This window comes from Bidens hawaiensis, unplaced genomic scaffold (assembly GCF_021521415.1).
Source record: "Bidens hawaiensis isolate Kalapana, Puna unplaced genomic scaffold, B.hawaiensis_p1.1 tig00013302_1, whole genome shotgun sequence".
Taxonomy (NCBI): domain Eukaryota; kingdom Viridiplantae; phylum Streptophyta; class Magnoliopsida; order Asterales; family Asteraceae; genus Bidens; species Bidens hawaiensis.
The window spans coordinates 115,239-135,097 of record NW_027492128.1 but is presented as its reverse complement, the minus strand read 5'-3'; the positions used below and the strand labels follow the sequence as shown (position 1 = coordinate 135,097).

Genomic DNA, 19,859 nt, shown 5'->3' with positions numbered 1-19,859 from the left:
TGCTTCACACCATAAACCCTAATCACCAACCATGACTCTAAATCCACTCAACCAAACCCTCCTCAAATCACTTTACAATCTCCTCCCACCCACCGAAAACCCCAACCAAATAGTAAACACCATCTGCACTAATCTTAAACTAAGAAAAACCCCACTTCTTCACCAACAACTCATCCCACACTTAACCCCTAAACAAATCACACGAACCCTTCTCAGTTGCCAGTCCGATCCATCATCAGCCCTTCATTTCTTCAACTGGGTCAAAAAAGATTCACCCTTTACCCCATCTGTTCACCAATACTGTATAATCTTGCATATACTAGCTTTCTCCCACAAATTCTCACACACTATGAGTCATTTTTCCGAGTTGATTGAGCTTAATAAGTCTAAAGGTAGAAAAGTTAGTATTTTTGAGAATTTGGTTGTGTGTACTAATGATTGTAGTTGGGACCCGGTTGTGTTCGATATGCTTCTTAAGGCGTATCTGAAAGCGGGTTTGGTTCGGGACGGGTTTATTACGTTTAGGAAAATGGTTAAGCTTGGTTTTGTTCCGAAAATTGTTTCGATTAACTTTCTGTTAGACGGGCTTTTGAAGTTGGGTCGGGTTGATGAGTGTTGGGGGGTTTATGAGGAAATGGGGAAGGTCAGTGTGCGTGGTAACACGTTTACGTATAATATATTAACTCATGTTGTATGCAAGAGTGAGGAGTATGTTGGTAAGGTGAATAGGTTTTTAGAGAAAATGGAAGAGGAAGGGTTTGATCCCGATATCGTCACGTATAATACGCTCATCGATAGTTATGTGAGAAGAGGGCGGTTGAAAGATGCACATTATCTTTATAATATTATGTGTATTAGACGTGTGATGCCTGATTTAATCACGCATACGTCTTTGATTAACGGGCTTTGTAAAGAAGGCAGTGTGAGGGAAGCCCATAAGTTATTCCACCGTATGGTTCAGATCAGGTTGAATCCGGATGTGTTTTGTTATAATACGTTAATATGCGGGTACGTTAACAAAGGGATGATGCGAGAAGCGCGTGCTTTGCTTCATGAAATGATCAAAGAAAAAGTGCCCCCTAATAGTTTCACTTGTTCGGTACTTATAGAAGGGTATAAAAAGGAAAGCACGTTAATTTCCGCTGTGAATCTTATTATAGAGCTTCGAAGATTTGGAATCTTGGTCTCAAAAAGTCTCCAACTTGATCTTGTTGTTGCTTTGTGTCGAGTGGATAAACCGTTTGCAGCCAAGAGTTTGTTGGAACGTGTAGAGAAAAATGGGGAAGAAACAAGTTTACAAATTTATGATGAATTGATAGTTTCGTTTTGTAGATTAAGTTATGTGAATGAGGCTATAGAGTTAAAAGATGAGATGTTTTTCAAGAATATTAATCCGAGTTTGACCACTTTTAGAGAAATTATCGAGTGTTTGTGTAGACTAAACAGAACAACGGAGGGCGATGTTTTCATGAGGGATATGACTGAATTTGGGATCTGTCCTGATGCAACAGTTTGCAGATCGTTGATATCGGGTTATTGTAAAGAGAAGAATATTAGTCAAGCGGAATTCTTACTGAGCTTATTTGCTGTGGAGTTTCGGTTATTGGACAATGAATGGTATAATGAGGTTTTGAAAGTGGTCTGTGAGGAAGGTGATATTAATAAGTCAATGGAGTTTCAGAAGAGAATGCAAAGAGTTGGATACACTCCAAATAGTTTGAGCTTTAAGTATGTGATTGATGGATTGCTAAGAAAAGCAGCCTGAATCAGTTGATAATACTGAGTGCAGGTCATATGCATGTATAAAATCGTCAACCGCGCGCTGGTTAGTTAACTAACCGAACGCCCAATTTTGGTTAGGGAAAATTTTGCTTTTTTAACATAAAGTTGTGTGGTGGTGGTGGTCTGCTAAAGCAGTTGGACCAGTTTTCCACCGGTCCCCTTTCTGAACCCTAGGTGGCGATTGTGTGGTGGTGGTCTGCTAAAGTGACGGTGATCCGAGTCATTGTTGTCGACGGTGTTCTCCCATTCCGTGATGTTAGCCGCTCCATGTTCATCATCGTTGTCGGGTTCTTATGTGGAACCCTAGGTGGCGGTGATGTCATGGTGGTGGCGATATGGTGTTCAGTCGGAGACAAACCTGATTATACAACTTTATTAAGTAGCCACCTATTTGTTTCGTTCCTGCTATCAGCTTGCCCTTCCTGGCGGTGCAGGTGATGATTTTCGATTTGGGGTTTCTCGAACCTGTTTCTATCCTATGTGGCGGTGGTCTCTATGGTGCCTGTGGAGTTAGACAACCGTTATTGTGGGTTTTATTGGTGGCCTCTGGATGACCCGGTGTCGGTGTTGTCTGTGCCGTGGTTGGTGTCGGTGAGCTGTGACGGTGGCTATGTCGGTATGTTAGGGTTTTGGCGGTACGAATCTGATAATTTTTAATGTTACTGTGGTGGTCGCCGATTACAGTTCCCGGTGACGATTGTGGCTGTCAATGAGTTAGACTGTCGCATCGGTGGGTTTAGGAGAATTAAGTTTGTAGTACCGACATTCCGATTTTAATCTACATAGATAATGTAGTGTTTGTATAATTTGTTACTTGCTTTCAGCAACAGGAGTCGCCTTAGTATTGATATAGTGATGTTTGATGTTTTTGGCATTATGCATGTTGATTTCAGGTTGCATTTGTCGAACGAGATCAGTTATTAAACCAAGTTGTCATCAGGATTCTATTAGCGTTTGTAAAGTTATATTTATCTTTGCACCTGTCCCACATACGACTGTGATGATGACTTTCGATTTGAACAAAGTTGAGATTCATAGGTGTCTTGGCAAGGAAACCGATATGGCCATGTGTTTGAATTTTCTTTCACATGGCAATCGGTATACGTGCAGCCATGCCGGATCATCTCTTTCTGAGCCTCATTATCATATCATCATTGTTTTCCTTTGTTTTGCGGATTTATTCTATTGCCGGTGAGGCTTGAACCTCCACACTCTTTAGCATGAAATTTTGAAGACCCTCCAGATTTTGTAAGCTGTAATTTTACCTTTTCACTATAAGAGACCGATTTGTTAATATTTTAATTATTTTGTAATTTATCTTCAGTTTTGTAATATACATATGTTCTAATAAAAAATAACTTTTTTTAATATACATTTTATGTTTACGTAGACGGGTTTGTGGGTTTGAAACGAACAGTCAAGTGTCGGTTGTACTGTTAAGTTATGGTAACGAAACTGATTTAACTTGAGACTAACCCAACTGCCCATGCCTAATGCACTCAGGTTTGTATTTTCAGCGACTATATATGATAATCACAAATTTTTGTTGAACAAAAACAAACCTAATCCGGAGCTTATAATCGCAAATTTTGTTAAAACAAAACAAGCCCAGCCCGGCGTAATGCGCCGGGTGTAAACAACTAGTTCAAATACAATGTGGGTTTTTGTTGGTTTAGCTTAGGTTTTATAGAGGGGTTAGTTAATGTATAAAGGGTCTTTACCATACAAAATGTGTAAAGCCATTTGGGTCTTAATCATACAAAACGTCCAGTCATTAGGGTGCGAGTGTGCGACACGTGTCCTTGGGGCTAGGGCCGCTCGTCAGCATCATAATTACGCATAAGGCTAAATAATCACGCAATGTGTTACATAATTACGTGCACACATCAAAATTTTCACGTTTGAGAAACTGTGACGTGACATCATTTCTTTCTCTCTTCCACTGAATTCCTAATCTAAGGGTTCAAATTCTTTCATACACTTTGTATGTAAGAAGCCTTTATATCATATATGAAAGCTATATTAAGATCATATACACAATACACGGTGATTCGCATGTATGTGATTTCTTTTTTTTCATCTATATATATGTAATTTATAAAAGGCAAATTGGATTTTAATAATTCAACATTTTGTAGTTGATTGATACTAACCGCAGCTCGGAAAATAGCTGCCACCGGTCTCGCATTTCGTACTAATTGTTTTCATTAGATCTTCGTTAAAAAGAATTAACTCCGTTAAGTTTTTTTTCCAAATTTCAAATTGACGTTTTAAGGCTTTTGATCAGAATGAGGATACGAGTCAATTGATGTAAAACTTACCTTGAAACGATACTCCAAATGATGAAACGATGCTTCAATTCAGGTGTTTAAACTTTCAATTAACAAAAATCAAGCCGTTTGAAGCACCGTTTCGAGGTAAGTTTTACATCGATCAATTCGTATTCCCCCCTCTGATCTAAAACCCTAAAACATCAGTTTGAAGTTTGAAAAAAATTGCTGGAGTTAAGTTACTTTTAAGAATATTGATTTTAAGTTAATCTCAATTACGCCATATTGTCAAATAACAATCCCAGTTTACTGTTGCCTGGTTGCAGTCCCAACTAAACGTGCATTGTTATAACGGTCTGTGACTAACAGAGGACTAACTTCGTTAGTTACAGGTAGCCGGAAAAACGTTTTTGGCCGGAACACTCATATTTTTTTTCCAGAAAACTCAACCCTTTTGTCCCAAAATCTTTGTAGGAATCTTTTTTTTTAGTGAAAGCCCTACCTATTGAGGTCGCTGGAACCCTACAAACCATCGTATAATCGGTTCGTGGTGCTCAAGTAGTGATGGTTGGTTGGTGGTGAGTCAGTTGGTGGTGGTGATGCTTAGGTGGTGTTCAGGTAGAGTTTTCCAGCAAAAAGTATAAGTTTTCCAGCCAAAAACGTTTTTTCTGCGATCTGTAACTAACAAAGTTAGTCTTCTGTTATTCGCGGACTGTTATTAACAATGCACCTTTAGTTTAGACTGTCAGCGGCCAAGAGTGAAATTGAGACTGTTATCTGTCAATGTGGCATAGTTGGAATTATTTGAACATAAATTAATTTAATTAAAAAAGGTGGATATTATTTCATTGAATATAAATATTTTGATTATATTGACATAAATACCCATACATTTTTAATCCACATAATTTAAATAATTAGTTATTTAATTAAAAAATGAATTGATATGGTTTGATTATAGTTATATATATATATATGTTTTCATTAAAAATAAAATAATAATTTAAGCACGAAATTTCTTTGATTATCGCTAATTATTTCAATTAATATGAGATTAGATCTAAAACATATGATTGAACACTTGTCAATTCATGAAGCTGGCATTCGATGCGATCGATCACAGTCACTAAACTCTCCTCCAAATATCAAATTCCATCAAACACCAATAATTTCTTCTTCTTATTATTATTATGAGCCTCTTCGGTCTTGGCAGGCAAGAACATCAATTTCTTTTTCTTTATTAATTTTCAGGGTTTTCTTCATCTGGGTATCCTCAATTAGATTGATTTGGGGGTTTAAGTCAAAGTCAAAGTCAAATTATGGGTAATGATCAAATTGGGATTTTGCAGGAATCAGAGGACCTTTCGTCCAAAAAAGAGTGCACCTTCAGGGAGTAAGGTTAAAGATATCTTATTATTGCAATTGAAATGTTGAATTTTGTGTATAAAATTGAATCATTTTGTGCAGGGTGCACAATTAAGGCAGCATATTGATGCCACTTTGGGCAGTGGAAACTTGAGAGAAGCTGTCAGGCTTCCTCCTGGAGAGGATATTAATGAATGGTTTGCTGTCAACAGTAAACATCTTATTATTGTTTGACTTTTGAATCTTTACTTTGACTTTGACTTTGACTTTTCATTTGCAGCTGTGGATTTCTTCAACCAGGTCAATCTTCTGTATGGAACCTTAACCGAGTTCTGTACACCCGAGATTTGCCCAACCATGACCGCCGGTCCAAAGTATGTTACAATAACATACTAGCTTTTTATTATGACAATACATGATTCTTGAATTTAATGTAAATAAAATTTACAGATATGAGTACCGATGGGCTGACGGTGTGCAAATCAAGAAACCTATTGAAGTCTCGGCTCCAAAATATGTCGAGTATTTAATGGATTGGATTGAATCACAATTGGATGATGAATCCATTTTTCCTCAAAGACTTGGTAACTACTTTGTCTATAACACACCGTGGTGTAATAAACAGTTTTGTGCGCGTTTTTGGAATTGAAACGGTGGTTTTTACATTTTAATTACTTTGCAGGAGCACCGTTTCCAGCTAATTTTAGGGACGTTGTGAAAACGATATTTAAACGTTTGTTTCGTGTATATGCTCATATTTACCACACACTTTCCGAAGATTGTGAGTCTTAAAGAGGAAGCCCATCTAAACACTTGTTTCAAGCATTTCATATTGTTTACTTGTGTAAGTTTTTTAGCATCATATTCATCACCAAGAACTTGTTTATTAGGTTTTTAATGTTTTGATGTTTTGGTGTGCAGGAGTTTACTTTGATTGACAAGAAGGAGCTGGCCCCACTTCATGAACTTATAGAGTCCATTGTCAGTTATTGAAATACCTTTGTGTTTTTCATGTCCATAACATAAGTTTGATTGTATTCGGGAGATGAACAAGGTGTTGTGGTTACAAGTTATGCTAGACGTTATCTAATGCAACTAATGTTATTTATTGCATGTGCGCTCTTGTTTTTGGTTGTTTGTGCATCGTATGTAACAAGTTATAACACCATTAACTGTCCTCTGCGTTTGGATCATCGTTTACTATTATTTTTGTCGACAAATGTACAAGGTTATAAATCCCTTAGACCCTTAGCAAGGTTTCTTTTTGGTTTTCATGCTTCTAATTTCGGTCTAAACTGTCAAATGATTGGAACAAAGCTTTTCTTTTGTATCAGTTTGGCCGATTTGACCAAATCATGCCGGCTTGTCTAATTTTATGTTTCAAAATATGGCAACCAAATCATTCACTTACCACATAATCAAGAACAAGGTTCAATACAAGGTTAGTTCATCTCTTTTCACTTGTGCTTTTTTTTCAACACGGCGCATTAGTAATGTTCCTTCATTTTCGCATTAAGGCACAAAAAGACGTGTTGATTTGATATTAAAATAGGGTTAGCTTATCTCTTTTTACGTACGTTTTTCTTTAACATGTCGCATCAATAATATTCCTTCATTTTCACACTAAAAAACAAAATAATACCCTTTGATTTGATATTTTCACTTGTGCTCAATGAACCTCACATGTGTACTTGAAGGCTATGTCCTATCATAATTCATAACCGAACCTCACATCTTCATTAATCATTTAAGCTCCACGAACCCCACCTATGTGTACTTGACCCTCACAACTAAAGTCAATAACCTCACATGTGTACTTGAAGGCTGGCCTTCACAATTAAGGTGAAAGGCACTGGCCTTCACAACTATGGTAATGATCTCACATATGCATTTAAAGTGTTTTGCATACTTTTGAAGTCAATGAACTTCACTATTTATAATTTTTTTTTTGGAACGTCAACTTTCATTAAACCACTAGCGAGATGCAAGGAACAAAAAACAAACAATAAAGAAAAGCCGAGAATTACATCAAAAACTTACGCTAATCATGCCGTGAAATACTAATTAAAGGAGAGTGGTTCCCAAAGACTTAAAGTCATCCAAAGTTTTACTTAAGTTCACCGATTTGATTTCAAAGATAACTTTTTTTCTTGATTTCCAAATACACCAACAAGCAGTGAGGATAATCCCTTGAAACGTCTTTTACTTCCGATGTCCAAGGTCGCCAGACTCGTGCACCGCAAGAAGGCCCCGCACCGAGAAAGCAAAGATTGGAGAAACTTATGAATTGCCAAATCAAAGTGGCAAAATGGCACGAGACTAGGAGATGCTTGCTCGATTCTTCTCCACATAATCTACAAACCACTTGGACCACATTATCTTTATTTTAGTTAGACCCCTAAGGGTAGAAATCCTATTCATTTCGGCCTTCCAAGCAAAGATGGTGGTTTTAATAGGAACCCAAATATTTCAATCTGAAACAAAGGAAGCGACTAGGTATTGGGCCTTGAACAAAATGTTCTTCATGGAGCCAACCGAGAAAGACCCCGATGGGTCATTGGGCCACTTCCATCGGTTTGGATGTGGACCCATAGGCCACCACCACCTCTTGTAAGGAGCTGCAAGCGATCGTCCAGCTCCTTGGATTTACATTGAGAGAGCGAAGCCCTAACCCACCATCAATCAACTTAAAACAAGATTGCACCTTTTTAATAGATAAAAAGATTAGGGAAGTGCGACCAAAGAGACAATTGAGCAACCCGTGAGTCAAGCCAAAAACGAATTTTATCTCCTCTGCCTATTTCACTATTTATAACTGAAGACTAAAATCCCTACATAAGCCATAAGGCGCGTTGCAAAAATTGTCTAGTTTCCGAGTGCTGGACGACAAATCCCGCCTAGGCTGAGTACTTGGCGTGTAATTCCCAAGTGCTCCCTGACTAGGCCGAGTACTCACAACTCCCCAGTCAGCCTATCCAATGCATGGACTACGACTATGTAGCCCAATGGCACATACCCGTGTCCCATGTAAAAAAAATGGTTTGGTTGTGTGAGGTTGGAACATGACATATCTGGCGAACAATTGTGGTTGAATGTGCAGATTGTTCAGATCTTCCACTAGTGAGTCTACCTTTTCATGAAAAACAAATATTTGGCAATAATGTGTATTACAGAATGTAACTAACATAAAGGAAAAGTGCAACCGATAAACTCAAAGCTATACCTGATGACTGATGTTATGCAAGTTCACTACCAAAAAAAATCAAAACTTTGACACAAAACACTTTATAACTGCTCATGAAATCCATCAAGAGGCTTCATATGAACCACTCCAAACTCACGCTTCCCGTATCTTCTATCCGCAAAAATATACGACCCGACAACACCACTAAAAACCAAGAAAACAAGCCCAAACATCTGCACATTTGCCAGCAATATCCCATGAACCTCATGGCCATGTGACGAGCATGTGACCTCATTGTCCTCAACCTTACATCCAGCTGGCATCGAAGGCCCGTAGAGGGTGAAAGCAGTTTGATAAAACCATAGCCCTTGAAGGGTTATTGCAATCCCACTGCACAGGTCAGCAGGGAAGCTTGTGGGCATGAGGGCCCCACAAACAACTGATATTATGCAAAGTGCCACTAGTAGAACAAGAAGCAGATGATAATGACCTTCTAGCCCTTGGTGTGTTGTTGAGTGGAAATAGAATAAAAGATACTCTGCACAAAATGCTGCAGCTGATATTAAGCATAACGTGCCTTCGGGTAATGGAAGAAAGCTGAAGTTTGACCAAAAAAGTCAAAGTCAAGATTTTATAGAATAGATTGAGTTCTATATTGATCTTTCGAGTTAAGTTCGGTTTTCATCCTTGTGGTTTGGTCATTTTAACTAGTTCAGTCCAAAATTGAATGAGGTAAATTACATAAATATTTAACAAATGTATAAATTAATGTAGACGTGATAAAAATATATAACAAATATAAATTGTTTTTGTGTATATACATAAGTAGTACCTATACTTTGTAATATACAAACAACGGAGCATGTTCGTGTTTGTTCATTTAACTTTAACAGAACAAAAGATCGAACACGGATAATTCAACAAACGAGGTTTTCTTGTTCGTGATTGTTCATTAAGAAAATGAACATTGTTCGTGTTTGTCTATGTTCGTGTGATAATGGTACACTTGAACGGTTGACGAACGTAAACTAACAAACATAACTGGGCTAAAACCACTTAAAAGTAAATGTGAACCACAATGTATTAGGCTTGAAAAGTTATGAAAAACTGGACAAATGTGTATCGCACCTAAAAAATTTTAACGCATATTAATAAATGTAAACGAACGAACTTAAACAACCGTAAACTTACGAACATGAACGTAAATGAACAAACATAAACAAACTTAAATGAATGAATGCAAACGAGCGTTCGTAAACATAAATGAACAAACGAGATATGGGTTCATGTTTGCTAGTTTAATTAAGTCAACAAAAAAATTTGTTCATGTTTGTTCATTTATTAAATAAATAACATAAACAAACTTCCCACTGCACGATTCACAAACGGTTCACTGAACATTCAAAAGGTTTAAGGTTTCAGCTTTGGACTAGACTGGTCAAAATGTTCAAACCACAAGGACGAAAACCAAACTTAAATCTTTGATCCTTATGAAGTAAGATGCTTGAAATTAAATGAATAAAACATAAAAGACACGTATACACAACGTATGAATTACGCAAACTAACCTCGTCTTTTCAGAGAGCAAAGCAACGATACCGAAAATGAAGAACATTAATAGCATGCCACCATGCTCAAAATCATTCATATGATGCGGGTTCAAGACGCCATTAACAAAGAACTTAAGATGCGTCGAATACAAAAGCTCTATACACATATCAATAAAAGCACCCATTGATATAACATAAAGTTCCAAATACTTCAACTTCCCATTAAACCCCGGAACCGGGTTCCAAACTCTTACACGAAACGATTCTGGATCCGCTGCATAACGGACCACGCTGCACCATATGTGCCACACCCCAACTACAAGAAACAGTGTCCCTGGAACCACATGTCCAGCAAAAGATCCCATCCTTTTTTAATCTTTCCACACTAATTCTTGAAACTGCTTCAAGAATCCAACAAGATTCGATATGGGCTTGTTTAATAATCCAAGAAAATGATTTAAAAATCAATTCTTGAAATACCCAATACAAAATAAACTTCTTGAAACCAATTAACTAGATTCCTGTTTCAAAAAGATGAAAACTTTAGTCTTTTGAATTAACAAAAGTCAAACTAGTACCAAGGTCAAAAGTCAAAACTGGCAACTTGAGATCAAGAAACACACATACAGATCTTAAAAATGAAAACCCATTAAGCATCCGATTATTAAACATGTAAAAGCACTTAAAAATCAATGCTTTATTATTATTGAACAAATATTCATACTCGTTTCTTGAACACCATGCTTACAGTCAACTGAGAAAAGTCAAACATCTGGGAAAGAAAATAGGAACTTATTACTTACAGAGGAGTGATGATTGACACTTGTATAATGATGGCGAAATGATCCAAAAGGTTACAGGAATGGAGATTGGGTGATTTGATTTTGAATGATTGGGTGATTATTATTATTATTATTATTATTATTATTATTATGGAAGAAGAACAAGGGTGGGATCAGGCACAGATGCCGTCTGGGAAGAATAATAATAATGGAAAAGTGACAAAAAGAAATTATAGAAAAACATTAAAAAGTGTTCAATTATGGCTATGGTTATACGGTTACCGATTTATGATTTTGACTGATATTTTATTAACCATTGGGTTAGATCCTTGTGAAAGATTACCTTGCATGCATTTTTCATCCAAAGAATGTTCTTTATAGAGGGTGCTTTAACTTTCCTTTATAGTGTCATATTGTCGTCACATTATCGTCACCTAGGCTTGTTGTCCCTCTTCATACGGTAGCTAACCAAAAAAATTACTGCCAAAATACTAAAGTTTACAAATATTTTTATTTTTATTAAAGAAAATAGCATTTGTTTTAGAAAAAAAAAGCATCTCTTAATATTGTGGCGAGTTGAGGTTGTGCCAGCTCAATTTCTTTTGTTATTTTCCTTTATGCGACACGACGGCCACATGACCCAATCTAGCTTGAATGTATATCTTGTGGCATCGAACATGCATTTTAATCTTATATGCAATATAAATTCATTTAGGCTTCATTAGTTTTTTATTTGTTTATTTATCAATATATTTTTTAACAACAAAATAAATATGTATTTAAAATCAAACTAGCGAGAAGATGTATGCATGTTAGCATACACATGAACCTTTTTTAATGATAGATTATCTATTAACTCAATGGAAGACTAACTGGTACACCATTGAGCCTAGGGAGGGTGGTCTATGTGGCAACGTTAGCTCATTGGAACATTGTGCCCCTCTTCCCTGGTCACGCATGACGGGTGCAAATGAGAGGAGCCACATGGGTCACTGGACCCTTCGTCCAAATAGCTTTTTTTTTCCGTCATTTCTTTTTGTTGCAAACAATGGAAAATGGTGTGTAACATAATGATGAAGGAAAAACCGGGCTGGCGCTGACATGACGAATGATAGAATATGAGGAGAATGGTATATAACACATAGCATAAGAATTTTGTGTAAATTAGTTACATCATATAATATAATACAACAAAAAAAATGTTTGAAAATTGAAACCTGGTTAAGGGAAAGAATAAACAACAAAAAAAGGACTTGATAAGGAAAGAAAATGACATGCAACAAAGTTTGAAAGATGGTCGATTGATTCAAGGAAGATTGCGTTTAACTACTTAAACCATCTCTTATAAATCACGTAACAAATTCACGATAGGTGTAAGTCAGGATTTTTCAAAATAGCAGTATAGTTACCTATAAACCCAAACTGCAGTATCGCTTGACCCTGAACCTTATAGGATAGGTCTCGCTTGTGCAATATGGTAGTCAGAATCTACTTGCACCAACTAAAATGGAAAGTTCCAAAATCCAAATAACTAAAACATACAGGTGATACAACAAAAATCTGTTGACGAAGGGTACATAACATTGTTTCATATCTCAAACCAATAATTTCTTTTTTGGAATAACTACTTGAATCACAATTTTTTTTCCATCACGGAACTTTTATTTCATCATTTTGAGAAGACTTTGGAAAGATTAACTTTATATAACAACTTGATACCATTAAATAGGAGTCTCTTTGGTATCTTAACCTATAAATATCCAATTCAAAGGAAAAGTTAGCATCCTATACTCTTGTGATAAGTAGATCAAGTCCTTATTCTCATTTGCGGACGGGCATTAACAATGGTCATTCGGATGGCTTCTTGGCCCAAAGAACACGAACAAAATATCTTTTACCTTTTCTTTTCTTTATCATATTAGAGCATTCACATCCTCTTTTCTATCTTCGAATATAAAATTATACTAAAAATTAATATATTTTCTCTCTCATTTTCAATTAAATAATAATTTTTTATACCTTTGTCATTACTATTTTTTTTTCTTTCAATCACAGCCACTTTGAAAATATATTAAAAAATATAAGGCATAAACAGTAAATTTTCAAATACACGGAGAAATCAATTCATTTCTTTTTACTCTGTTCACAACATCTAAACCACACCCTAGACAAATGTAGACTTTGGGATTGACTCTGGTGGGAGTACTGAAAAAAAAAGAGGAAAAAGAAGGTGATTGTCACTTATTACGGTTGTGGTAATGGCGATAGTGTGGAACTTATGAAAAAGAGGAATAATACTATATTTAATAACTAAAAATATACTTATTTAAAAGTCGTTGAATTAATCAAGGAGGATGATACGCTATAGCTACAACATAAATCCATACTGAGATTTAGGACCCCACACTTTGCGACGGGGCTGTTAAATCAAACATAAAAGCATAACTAAAAGCGTTAAACCATAAATTTGTTGCAAGTCGATGCGAAATCAGTCTATATCAAGTACAAAATCGAAAATAAACAAAACAAATAAACCCCCGTCAATGCCAAAGTACAACAAATTATCATATGTAGAACAAAAAAAAAATAGGCACGTTATAGCTGCGAACCTACACAAATTCGGTTAGTATCAGCGGTATCAACACAAATTCGTAAACATAAATTAGTAAGCAAAAAAATATTTAAAGGCGAGGTATCAAACGTTGAAACACGGATATAAAACCATGAGACGATGAGATGTTTTAAATCATGAAAAATGTTTCGGTCATTTTAAAGACGAACTAAAAAAACATGAAAGCAAAGTCTAAGAAACTGTTTAACCGAAAATAAAACATGTAAAGCCGGCCCTCGCCCAAGTTTAATGTTTAAAAATATAGTTTGTTAAATATTTTAATTAGTTAAAAAAAAGTAAAATAAAGGAAATAAAAATCATTATTTTTATTTATGAAATTATGGCTAGTGATTTAATGGTTATAATAATTAGTAAAATATTTAAAAAATAAATAGTAAATTGAATAGTAAATTTGTGAAGATGATTCAATCTCCTTTTTAATATATATATTAATGAGTGTTTTACCCGACGCGTTGCGCCAGGCAAGTCGTTAAAACTTGGGTGGTAGTAAAATCCAAGTGTGTGGTCGGTAAGTCGACGCGAATTTGATTGGTTTTGGTTACGTGCGTTATTGTACCAGAACTAAAACCAAAATATTCGACGTGTATTTGGTCGGTAAACCCGGGCGGTGGTAAAACTTAAGCGTTGTTAGTCCCAGGCATTAAGACGGCAACATGACACAAATTCGGTCGGTTCCAATTACAGTACAAAAGTTAAAAAACGGGAAAAAAAATATAAACATCGAGGTAGACCAATGGGTTGGCGTTGGTCGGTGAACTTGGGAGTTGATAAAACCCGAGCGTTGTCGGTCCCGGACTTTGAGGTCGTGAGTCTACGCAAATTCGTCGGTTTCTATCACGTTCGTTACCGTACGAGAATTAAAATAAACATAAAAACACAAAATTGACTCTTGGTTGGCTTCCGCTATATTTTGTGACGATACGGTAACTAAAACGAAAAAAAAAAACCCAAATGTCAAGGATCAATACGGTGCCGCCAAGTGACTCAATTGAGACTTAGCGGCACCAAAGTCCTTGATTGTTATACAGTAATAATAATAATTTGAGATCTCTATATAAGCTATAGCAACATAGATCCATATTTGAGATCTCTATATAATTTTCTTGTATCACTATTTCTTTTGGTTCTTGGCTTCTAGTTCTATACTTGGGCCCTGGCACGTGTTGTTTTATAACAAATTAAATGCTGTTTCAGAAGGAAGGGAAAAAAAATAGAGGTGCACAAAGATCCCGAACCCGGATTCGAAAAAAATACCTGAACCCGGTTTTTTTAATACCCGGGTTTTTAATACCCAAACTCGTACCCGACCCTACCCATAGGGTACGGATAGGACATTCGGTACCAAAACCCGTACCCGGAACCGGACCCGATTTATAACCGGTAATACCCAAAAAACCGAAACCAGTTCCATATCCGGAACCAGGTTTTTCCAATACCCGAAATTGGGTTTTTCAAATACCCGATCTATATCCGAAATTACCCGAAAATACCTGAAATACCCAAAAATACCCCTAAAAAGTGCAACCCCTTAAAAAATCAAATCTATACCCGAAAAGAATCCCGAAAAATACCTGAAAATAGGGTTTTTTCAATACCCAGAAATAGGTTATTCAAATACCCGGTTTTATACCCGACCCGAACCGATGCATAGGGTATGGTTTTTGGAGACAATACCTGGACCCGAACCCGACCCGGGTATTGTCAATACCCGATTTCCTAATACCTAATCATACCCGAACTCAGTTCCATATCCAAAACCAGGTATTTTAAAAACCCGATTTGTGCACCACTAAAAAAAATCAGAGAGAGAATTCATACTTTTATAGTAAATTATGATAAGCATTATTAAGGAACACTAGCTTATTACATTCCATTTATTCCTTACTATTAATATTATACCAATACTGGAGATAAAATGTTTACATTATAGGAGTGGGCAATCTTGACGAACGCTTACACAATAAGAAAATATGTCACAACAATCGACGACGGATCTAAAGCTAGAGCAACGACGACAAAAAAAGCACGGTGATGGAGTTGTAGCAAGAGAAGCTATTAGCTATATAATTCCACCATTTCATAACACAAATAACTTTATATAATTTGTCATTTTTCTTATTAAAAGTTACATCATAAAGTAAAGAATTTTATTCTGTTTATTTTTGTTTTAACAATTTTAAAGACTCATCATACGATCCATTACAAATGGAAATGCGCCTTAACTCGTTTACAAGGTGTGCATGTGTCTAGATATATATTAGGTTTAAATTACGCATTACATGGTGCATTTACGCGTGCCATTGATGTGCATCTAAATGAATGCAAATACCGCTCTCCCGTAATACCCATGATGTATATGCATCGACTTCTTGTGACTTCCTACACATATCGATGAAAATGACTTTGTACTGGAACACACTTATAACGCGTTTTGAGACGAGCCCGCACGAGTGGGGGACGATTAAGCAAGGACATGCCCGGCAAGGCCCATTGGAAGAAAGGCCCACTCATTTAGTATTTATACATTGTAAATTCGTATAAAAAAATCTACTATTTAAAACAAAAGGCCTGACCATTGACCAATATTATAATCCATGAGGCCCAAGTACCTCTAGTTGCTGTGCTTATATTTAAGTGGTTTTTACTTTTTAGTCTAAAGTTCAGAACTTTTCAAGTTCTTGTATTGCAGTCTGCAGATGCTTTGAATGTTTGGTTAGCAAGATGGCTGACCCTGCATTTCCTTGATGAACAAGTCACTTTTCATGTAGGCTGACGAGTTAATTTATTTTCACTTATACGTTTCAATTAATCCATTGGAAAATAAGCCTGGTAATATAACGAAAGCGTGCTGGTTTGGTTTAATGGGATTGAGTTAAATGTATCAATTTGATTCAAATCAACAGGGTCTTAAACCTTAGACTAAAATTAGCTTGGTCAAAACCAGTGGTTCAATGAAAAAAAAAATACACAACTAATGATTATAAGTGGTCTTAAACCTTAAACTCGAAACCTTAATATAGGATCTTGATTTTCTTGAAATTCAAGATTTTTTTGCCCTTGTTTCTATTCTCTTTTTGCATAAATCATAATGCATATAAACAATCACAAACCAGATACCCAAAAAAAAAAGAAAAAAAAAAAAAGCCTTCATCTTTCTTAACTTTATAAAGTGAAATACATCATCTGCTATAGAAAACTCACAAGATGATTCAAGAAAACATTACATAAATCATAATTCCTATATCATCATCATCATCATAACTCATCAGTTTGTTTTTTGGCTAATAAACTCCACAAAAGCACCCAAACCATTCACTGAACTCACTGGAAACCCACTCTCAAATTCCTCACTTAGTTTCTTTGCCTCCTTATGCACCTCTTCATCACTCATTAGTCTCTCAACCCCAGCAGCTATATCACCCTTGTTCATCTTTCTTGGCTTCCCATCTTCACCAACACCGCTCGTAATCACAAACCCAATTTTAAGATGGCTAGCCACCAGTTTCGCATTGTCAAACTGGTCACCCCGGATAGGCCACCCCAAGATCGGGACCCCTCGCCCGATTGCCTCTACAGTCGAGTTCCACCCACAGTGTGACAGGAACCCGCATGTAGAGGGATGACTCAGAATCAACAACTGTGGGGCCCATCCAGTGATGATCATACCCCTGTTCCCAACTTTGGTGTCTAAACCCTCTGGATAGTACCCTTCTTCCTCCTCTTCACTATCGGTTTGAACCGGCCCCAAGAATGATTTGGGAATGCCTGATTTCCCCGATCCGGGCTGGATCACCCATATGAAATGCTGGTTTGATTCTTCCAGTGTCTTGGCTAGTTCTTTGTACTCGTCAATCGTCGGTCCCACTTCGCTTCCAAACGAGATATAGATCACGGACCCAATTGGTTTCAACTCGAGCCACTGAAACACCTCATCTTCCGTGTAATTAGCTTTGCGGTTCGATCTCATCTCCCGATCATGAAGTACCGAACCGGCTGATTTCCAAAACTTGTCCGGAAGGAGTGGCCCCACGCCCCAAACCGGAAGCTTGATTTGTTCAGCGAGGTAATCGATGAACAAACGCTCGAGCTTGTCGCACGTGTTGATAAGCAGTGCGATAGACCCGTCGACCTCATCCACCCAACGCGGCTTAGAATCCGGACCAGGCGGACCACCACCGCGTCCACCGCCTCTTCCCCCACGTGGTGGTCCGAACCTGGCCCCTGGTGGCCCACCATTTCCTTTTGGGCCGCCAGCAGGCCGGTTGGGTCGCTGAGGTCTTCCTGTAGGACCTTTAAACAAGTCCGCATAAGTCGCTTCCATTTCTTTAGGCAACCCGGGGAGCTCTCGCGTCTCCCCGGGTTTCAAATCCCCGATCTTCGCCTTCCACCTTGCGTAAGAAAAGGCGGAAGACGCTGCACCGGACGTTGAAAACGACACAACCGGAATCTTTTGATCCACAAAAATCTCCTTACTCCAGCTCATCATGACATCGATCACAACACAAACGGGTCGGGTTTTCGAAAACAAAAACGCCTTGATACCCTCTCCCATCTGCTTATTCTGCTGCTCTAGCGGGTTCCCTCTAAACGGACCCGCTGTGTCCGGAAAGGAAGCGGGTGCGAATGGGATCTCCGCCACATGAATAAAGGACTGGTCCGAAAAGTTAGACGGGATGGATGAAGAAAGGTGAGACGGGATAATGAGCGTGACATTAAAGTTATGAGATGAAATATTCCTGCAGAGTTCCATTGATGGGTTGAGATGGCCTTGGCCAAAGAATGGTAGTACGAATATGTCACTGACAGCTGGTTCCATGGTGGTGGCTTCAAGCTTTCTTTTCTTGATATTATTGGTGTGTATTTTATAGGAATTGGTTGTGAATATAAAGGAGTGGGGTGGGGGTGGCTTACTGGTTAAGGCAAGGGACTGACTTTTGACTTTGAGATGGAAGAAGACAAGAAGAAGAAGATGTTGTGTTTTCAACGAGTGTACGCTATTGTTGCCGACCTTTCTTTAAATATATCGCAATCAATTAATCATGTTTTGTTAGGTAAGTTGGGTTTACGTTTTGTCTAATTTTATAACTGAAAGAGTTGTGAATGTTTAGTAAATTGAAAAACTTTATTAGGATAAAATATAATTTTCTTGCTTGATAATGTTATCGGGATTTAGGATTAGGGTTGTTCACAAGTGGAGCAAAGCCAACGGAAGCTTGGGTTGGGCTCAATAACGAGCTGGCTTGGCTAGACTATATTTTAAAACAGAGTGAAAAACGCGAGTTTGAGCTTAGCTCGTAAAAATCTCAAACCAACTCGTGGCTATTAGGTTTGTTAAATTTGTTTTATTTTTATATTAAAAAATGATGCATTTTTGACAACCATGAACTCGAATCTCCAAAGCATCCCTAGTGAATGGAGTATGAAATTAGGGTTCGTGAGCCCGAATTGCTTTAAGAATAATGAAATTTCGTGTGTGGTGATTGGTTGGAACACATGCATTGTTCTTGAGATATAGTGTGTCCTATACTCCTATATGGAGCCACCTAAACAAGATAAACACGATAGTCCAATACTTTCAATGTACATAGGATATGTGTTTATAGCTTTCCAATAACCAAATGCATTTACGAAGTCATTTCCCGCATCAAAATTTAACAAGTTTGTTAAAGATATTGATAAAGTCCCCAGTTGGATAGTTAAGAACACACTAAATCGGATAGCTCTAGAATATTTTCTAATAACCAAGAAAATATAACTTAAAAAACTTGATGTAAAGCATAGCTCGGTTTATATAGACTCGTTAGATTATGACTCAAATTGCTAGAAACTAGGACTGCTAACTAACTTGCTTGGACTCCATGTAATTGCCATCTACGAGTGGACTAAGTAATTGCTAATTAGAAGATATAGCGAACTTGCTATAAATATAAAAAAACACTAACCAATTATGACTATTTTGACAATTTGATTCCTCCAATAGTTATTGACTTGTGAATACGGCCTAGATTTACCAACAATCACCCCCATAATTTTGGACTAAAATTAGATAGGTGTTCAACCCCACGTCACATCTCCTTGACTTGATTTATTGCAATAGCTTTTGTCAAGATATCGCCCATAAATAATAGCAAGACGACCATTTGATTTTTTTATGGCATCAATGTTCGTTCATATCCCAAAACCTAATAATATTAAAGATTACCTTTAACAACGTAAGCCATATCCCGCAATTCGTAGAGGACAACATCAGACAATAGAGTGATGACATGTTGTTCTCTTTCGTAGTGTCAGATA

At 37.1% G+C, this 19,859-nt stretch overlaps 3 protein-coding genes and 1 pseudogene across 4 annotated transcripts; 2 read left to right on the top strand and 2 right to left on the bottom strand.

Moving 5' to 3' along the window:
- The first annotated feature begins 302 nt into the window (after nucleotides 1–302).
- LOC143543826 (uncharacterized) lies at nucleotides 303–1,765 on the top strand. Its single transcript, XM_077036061.1, has one exon. The coding sequence runs from the start codon at nucleotides 350–352 to the stop codon at nucleotides 1,763–1,765; it is 1,416 nt and encodes a 471-aa protein (XP_076892176.1). The 5' UTR covers nucleotides 303–349.
- A 3,760-nt stretch (nucleotides 1,766–5,525) lies between these two features.
- Nucleotides 5,526–6,525, top strand: LOC143543809 (MOB kinase activator-like 1A; annotated as a pseudogene). The gene is made up of 5 exons (XR_013137147.1): nucleotides 5,526–5,628; nucleotides 5,698–5,791; nucleotides 5,868–6,001; nucleotides 6,100–6,261; nucleotides 6,339–6,525. The product of XR_013137147.1 is annotated as an MOB kinase activator-like 1A (transcript).
- Nucleotides 6,526–8,653: 2,128 nt separating this feature from the next.
- LOC143543807 (uncharacterized) lies at nucleotides 8,654–10,566 on the bottom strand. Its single transcript, XM_077036045.1, has 2 exons — nucleotides 10,170–10,566; nucleotides 8,654–9,198 (listed from the first exon to the last, which is right to left on the bottom strand). Exons 1-2 carry the CDS (start codon nucleotides 10,514–10,516, stop codon nucleotides 8,703–8,705), a joined length of 843 nt encoding a protein of 280 aa, XP_076892160.1. The 5' UTR covers nucleotides 10,517–10,566; the 3' UTR covers nucleotides 8,654–8,702.
- A 6,137-nt stretch (nucleotides 10,567–16,703) lies between these two features.
- LOC143543825 (UDP-glycosyltransferase 92A1-like) lies at nucleotides 16,704–19,436 on the bottom strand. The gene is made up of 2 exons (XM_077036060.1): nucleotides 19,411–19,436; nucleotides 16,704–18,577 (listed from the first exon to the last, which is right to left on the bottom strand). The coding sequence occupies exons 1-2, from the start codon at nucleotides 19,434–19,436 to the stop codon at nucleotides 16,831–16,833; spliced, it is 1,773 nt and encodes a 590-aa protein (XP_076892175.1). The 3' UTR covers nucleotides 16,704–16,830.
- Between the last annotated feature and the right edge of the window lie 423 nt (nucleotides 19,437–19,859).

Excerpts from the sequence above, each read along its gene's own strand:
- LOC143543807 (XM_077036045.1), bottom strand. The coding sequence starts at position 10,516 with ATGGGATCTTTTGCTGGACATGTGGTTCCAGGGACACTGTTTCTTGTA. Across the intron at positions 9,199-10,169 it reads TTGCTCTCTGAAAAGACGAG|CTTTCTTCCATTACCCGAAG; the intron begins GTTAGTTTGCGT and ends GTCAAACTTCAG.
- LOC143543826 (XM_077036061.1), top strand. The coding sequence starts at position 350 with ATGAGTCATTTTTCCGAGTTGATTGAGCTTAATAAGTCTAAAGGTAGA.
- LOC143543825 (XM_077036060.1), bottom strand. The coding sequence starts at position 19,436 with ATGGCAATTACATGGAGTCCAAGCAA. Across the intron at positions 18,578-19,410 it reads ATTACATGGAGTCCAAGCAA|AAAGGTCGGCAACAATAGCG; the intron begins GTTAGTTAGCAG and ends ATATATTTAAAG.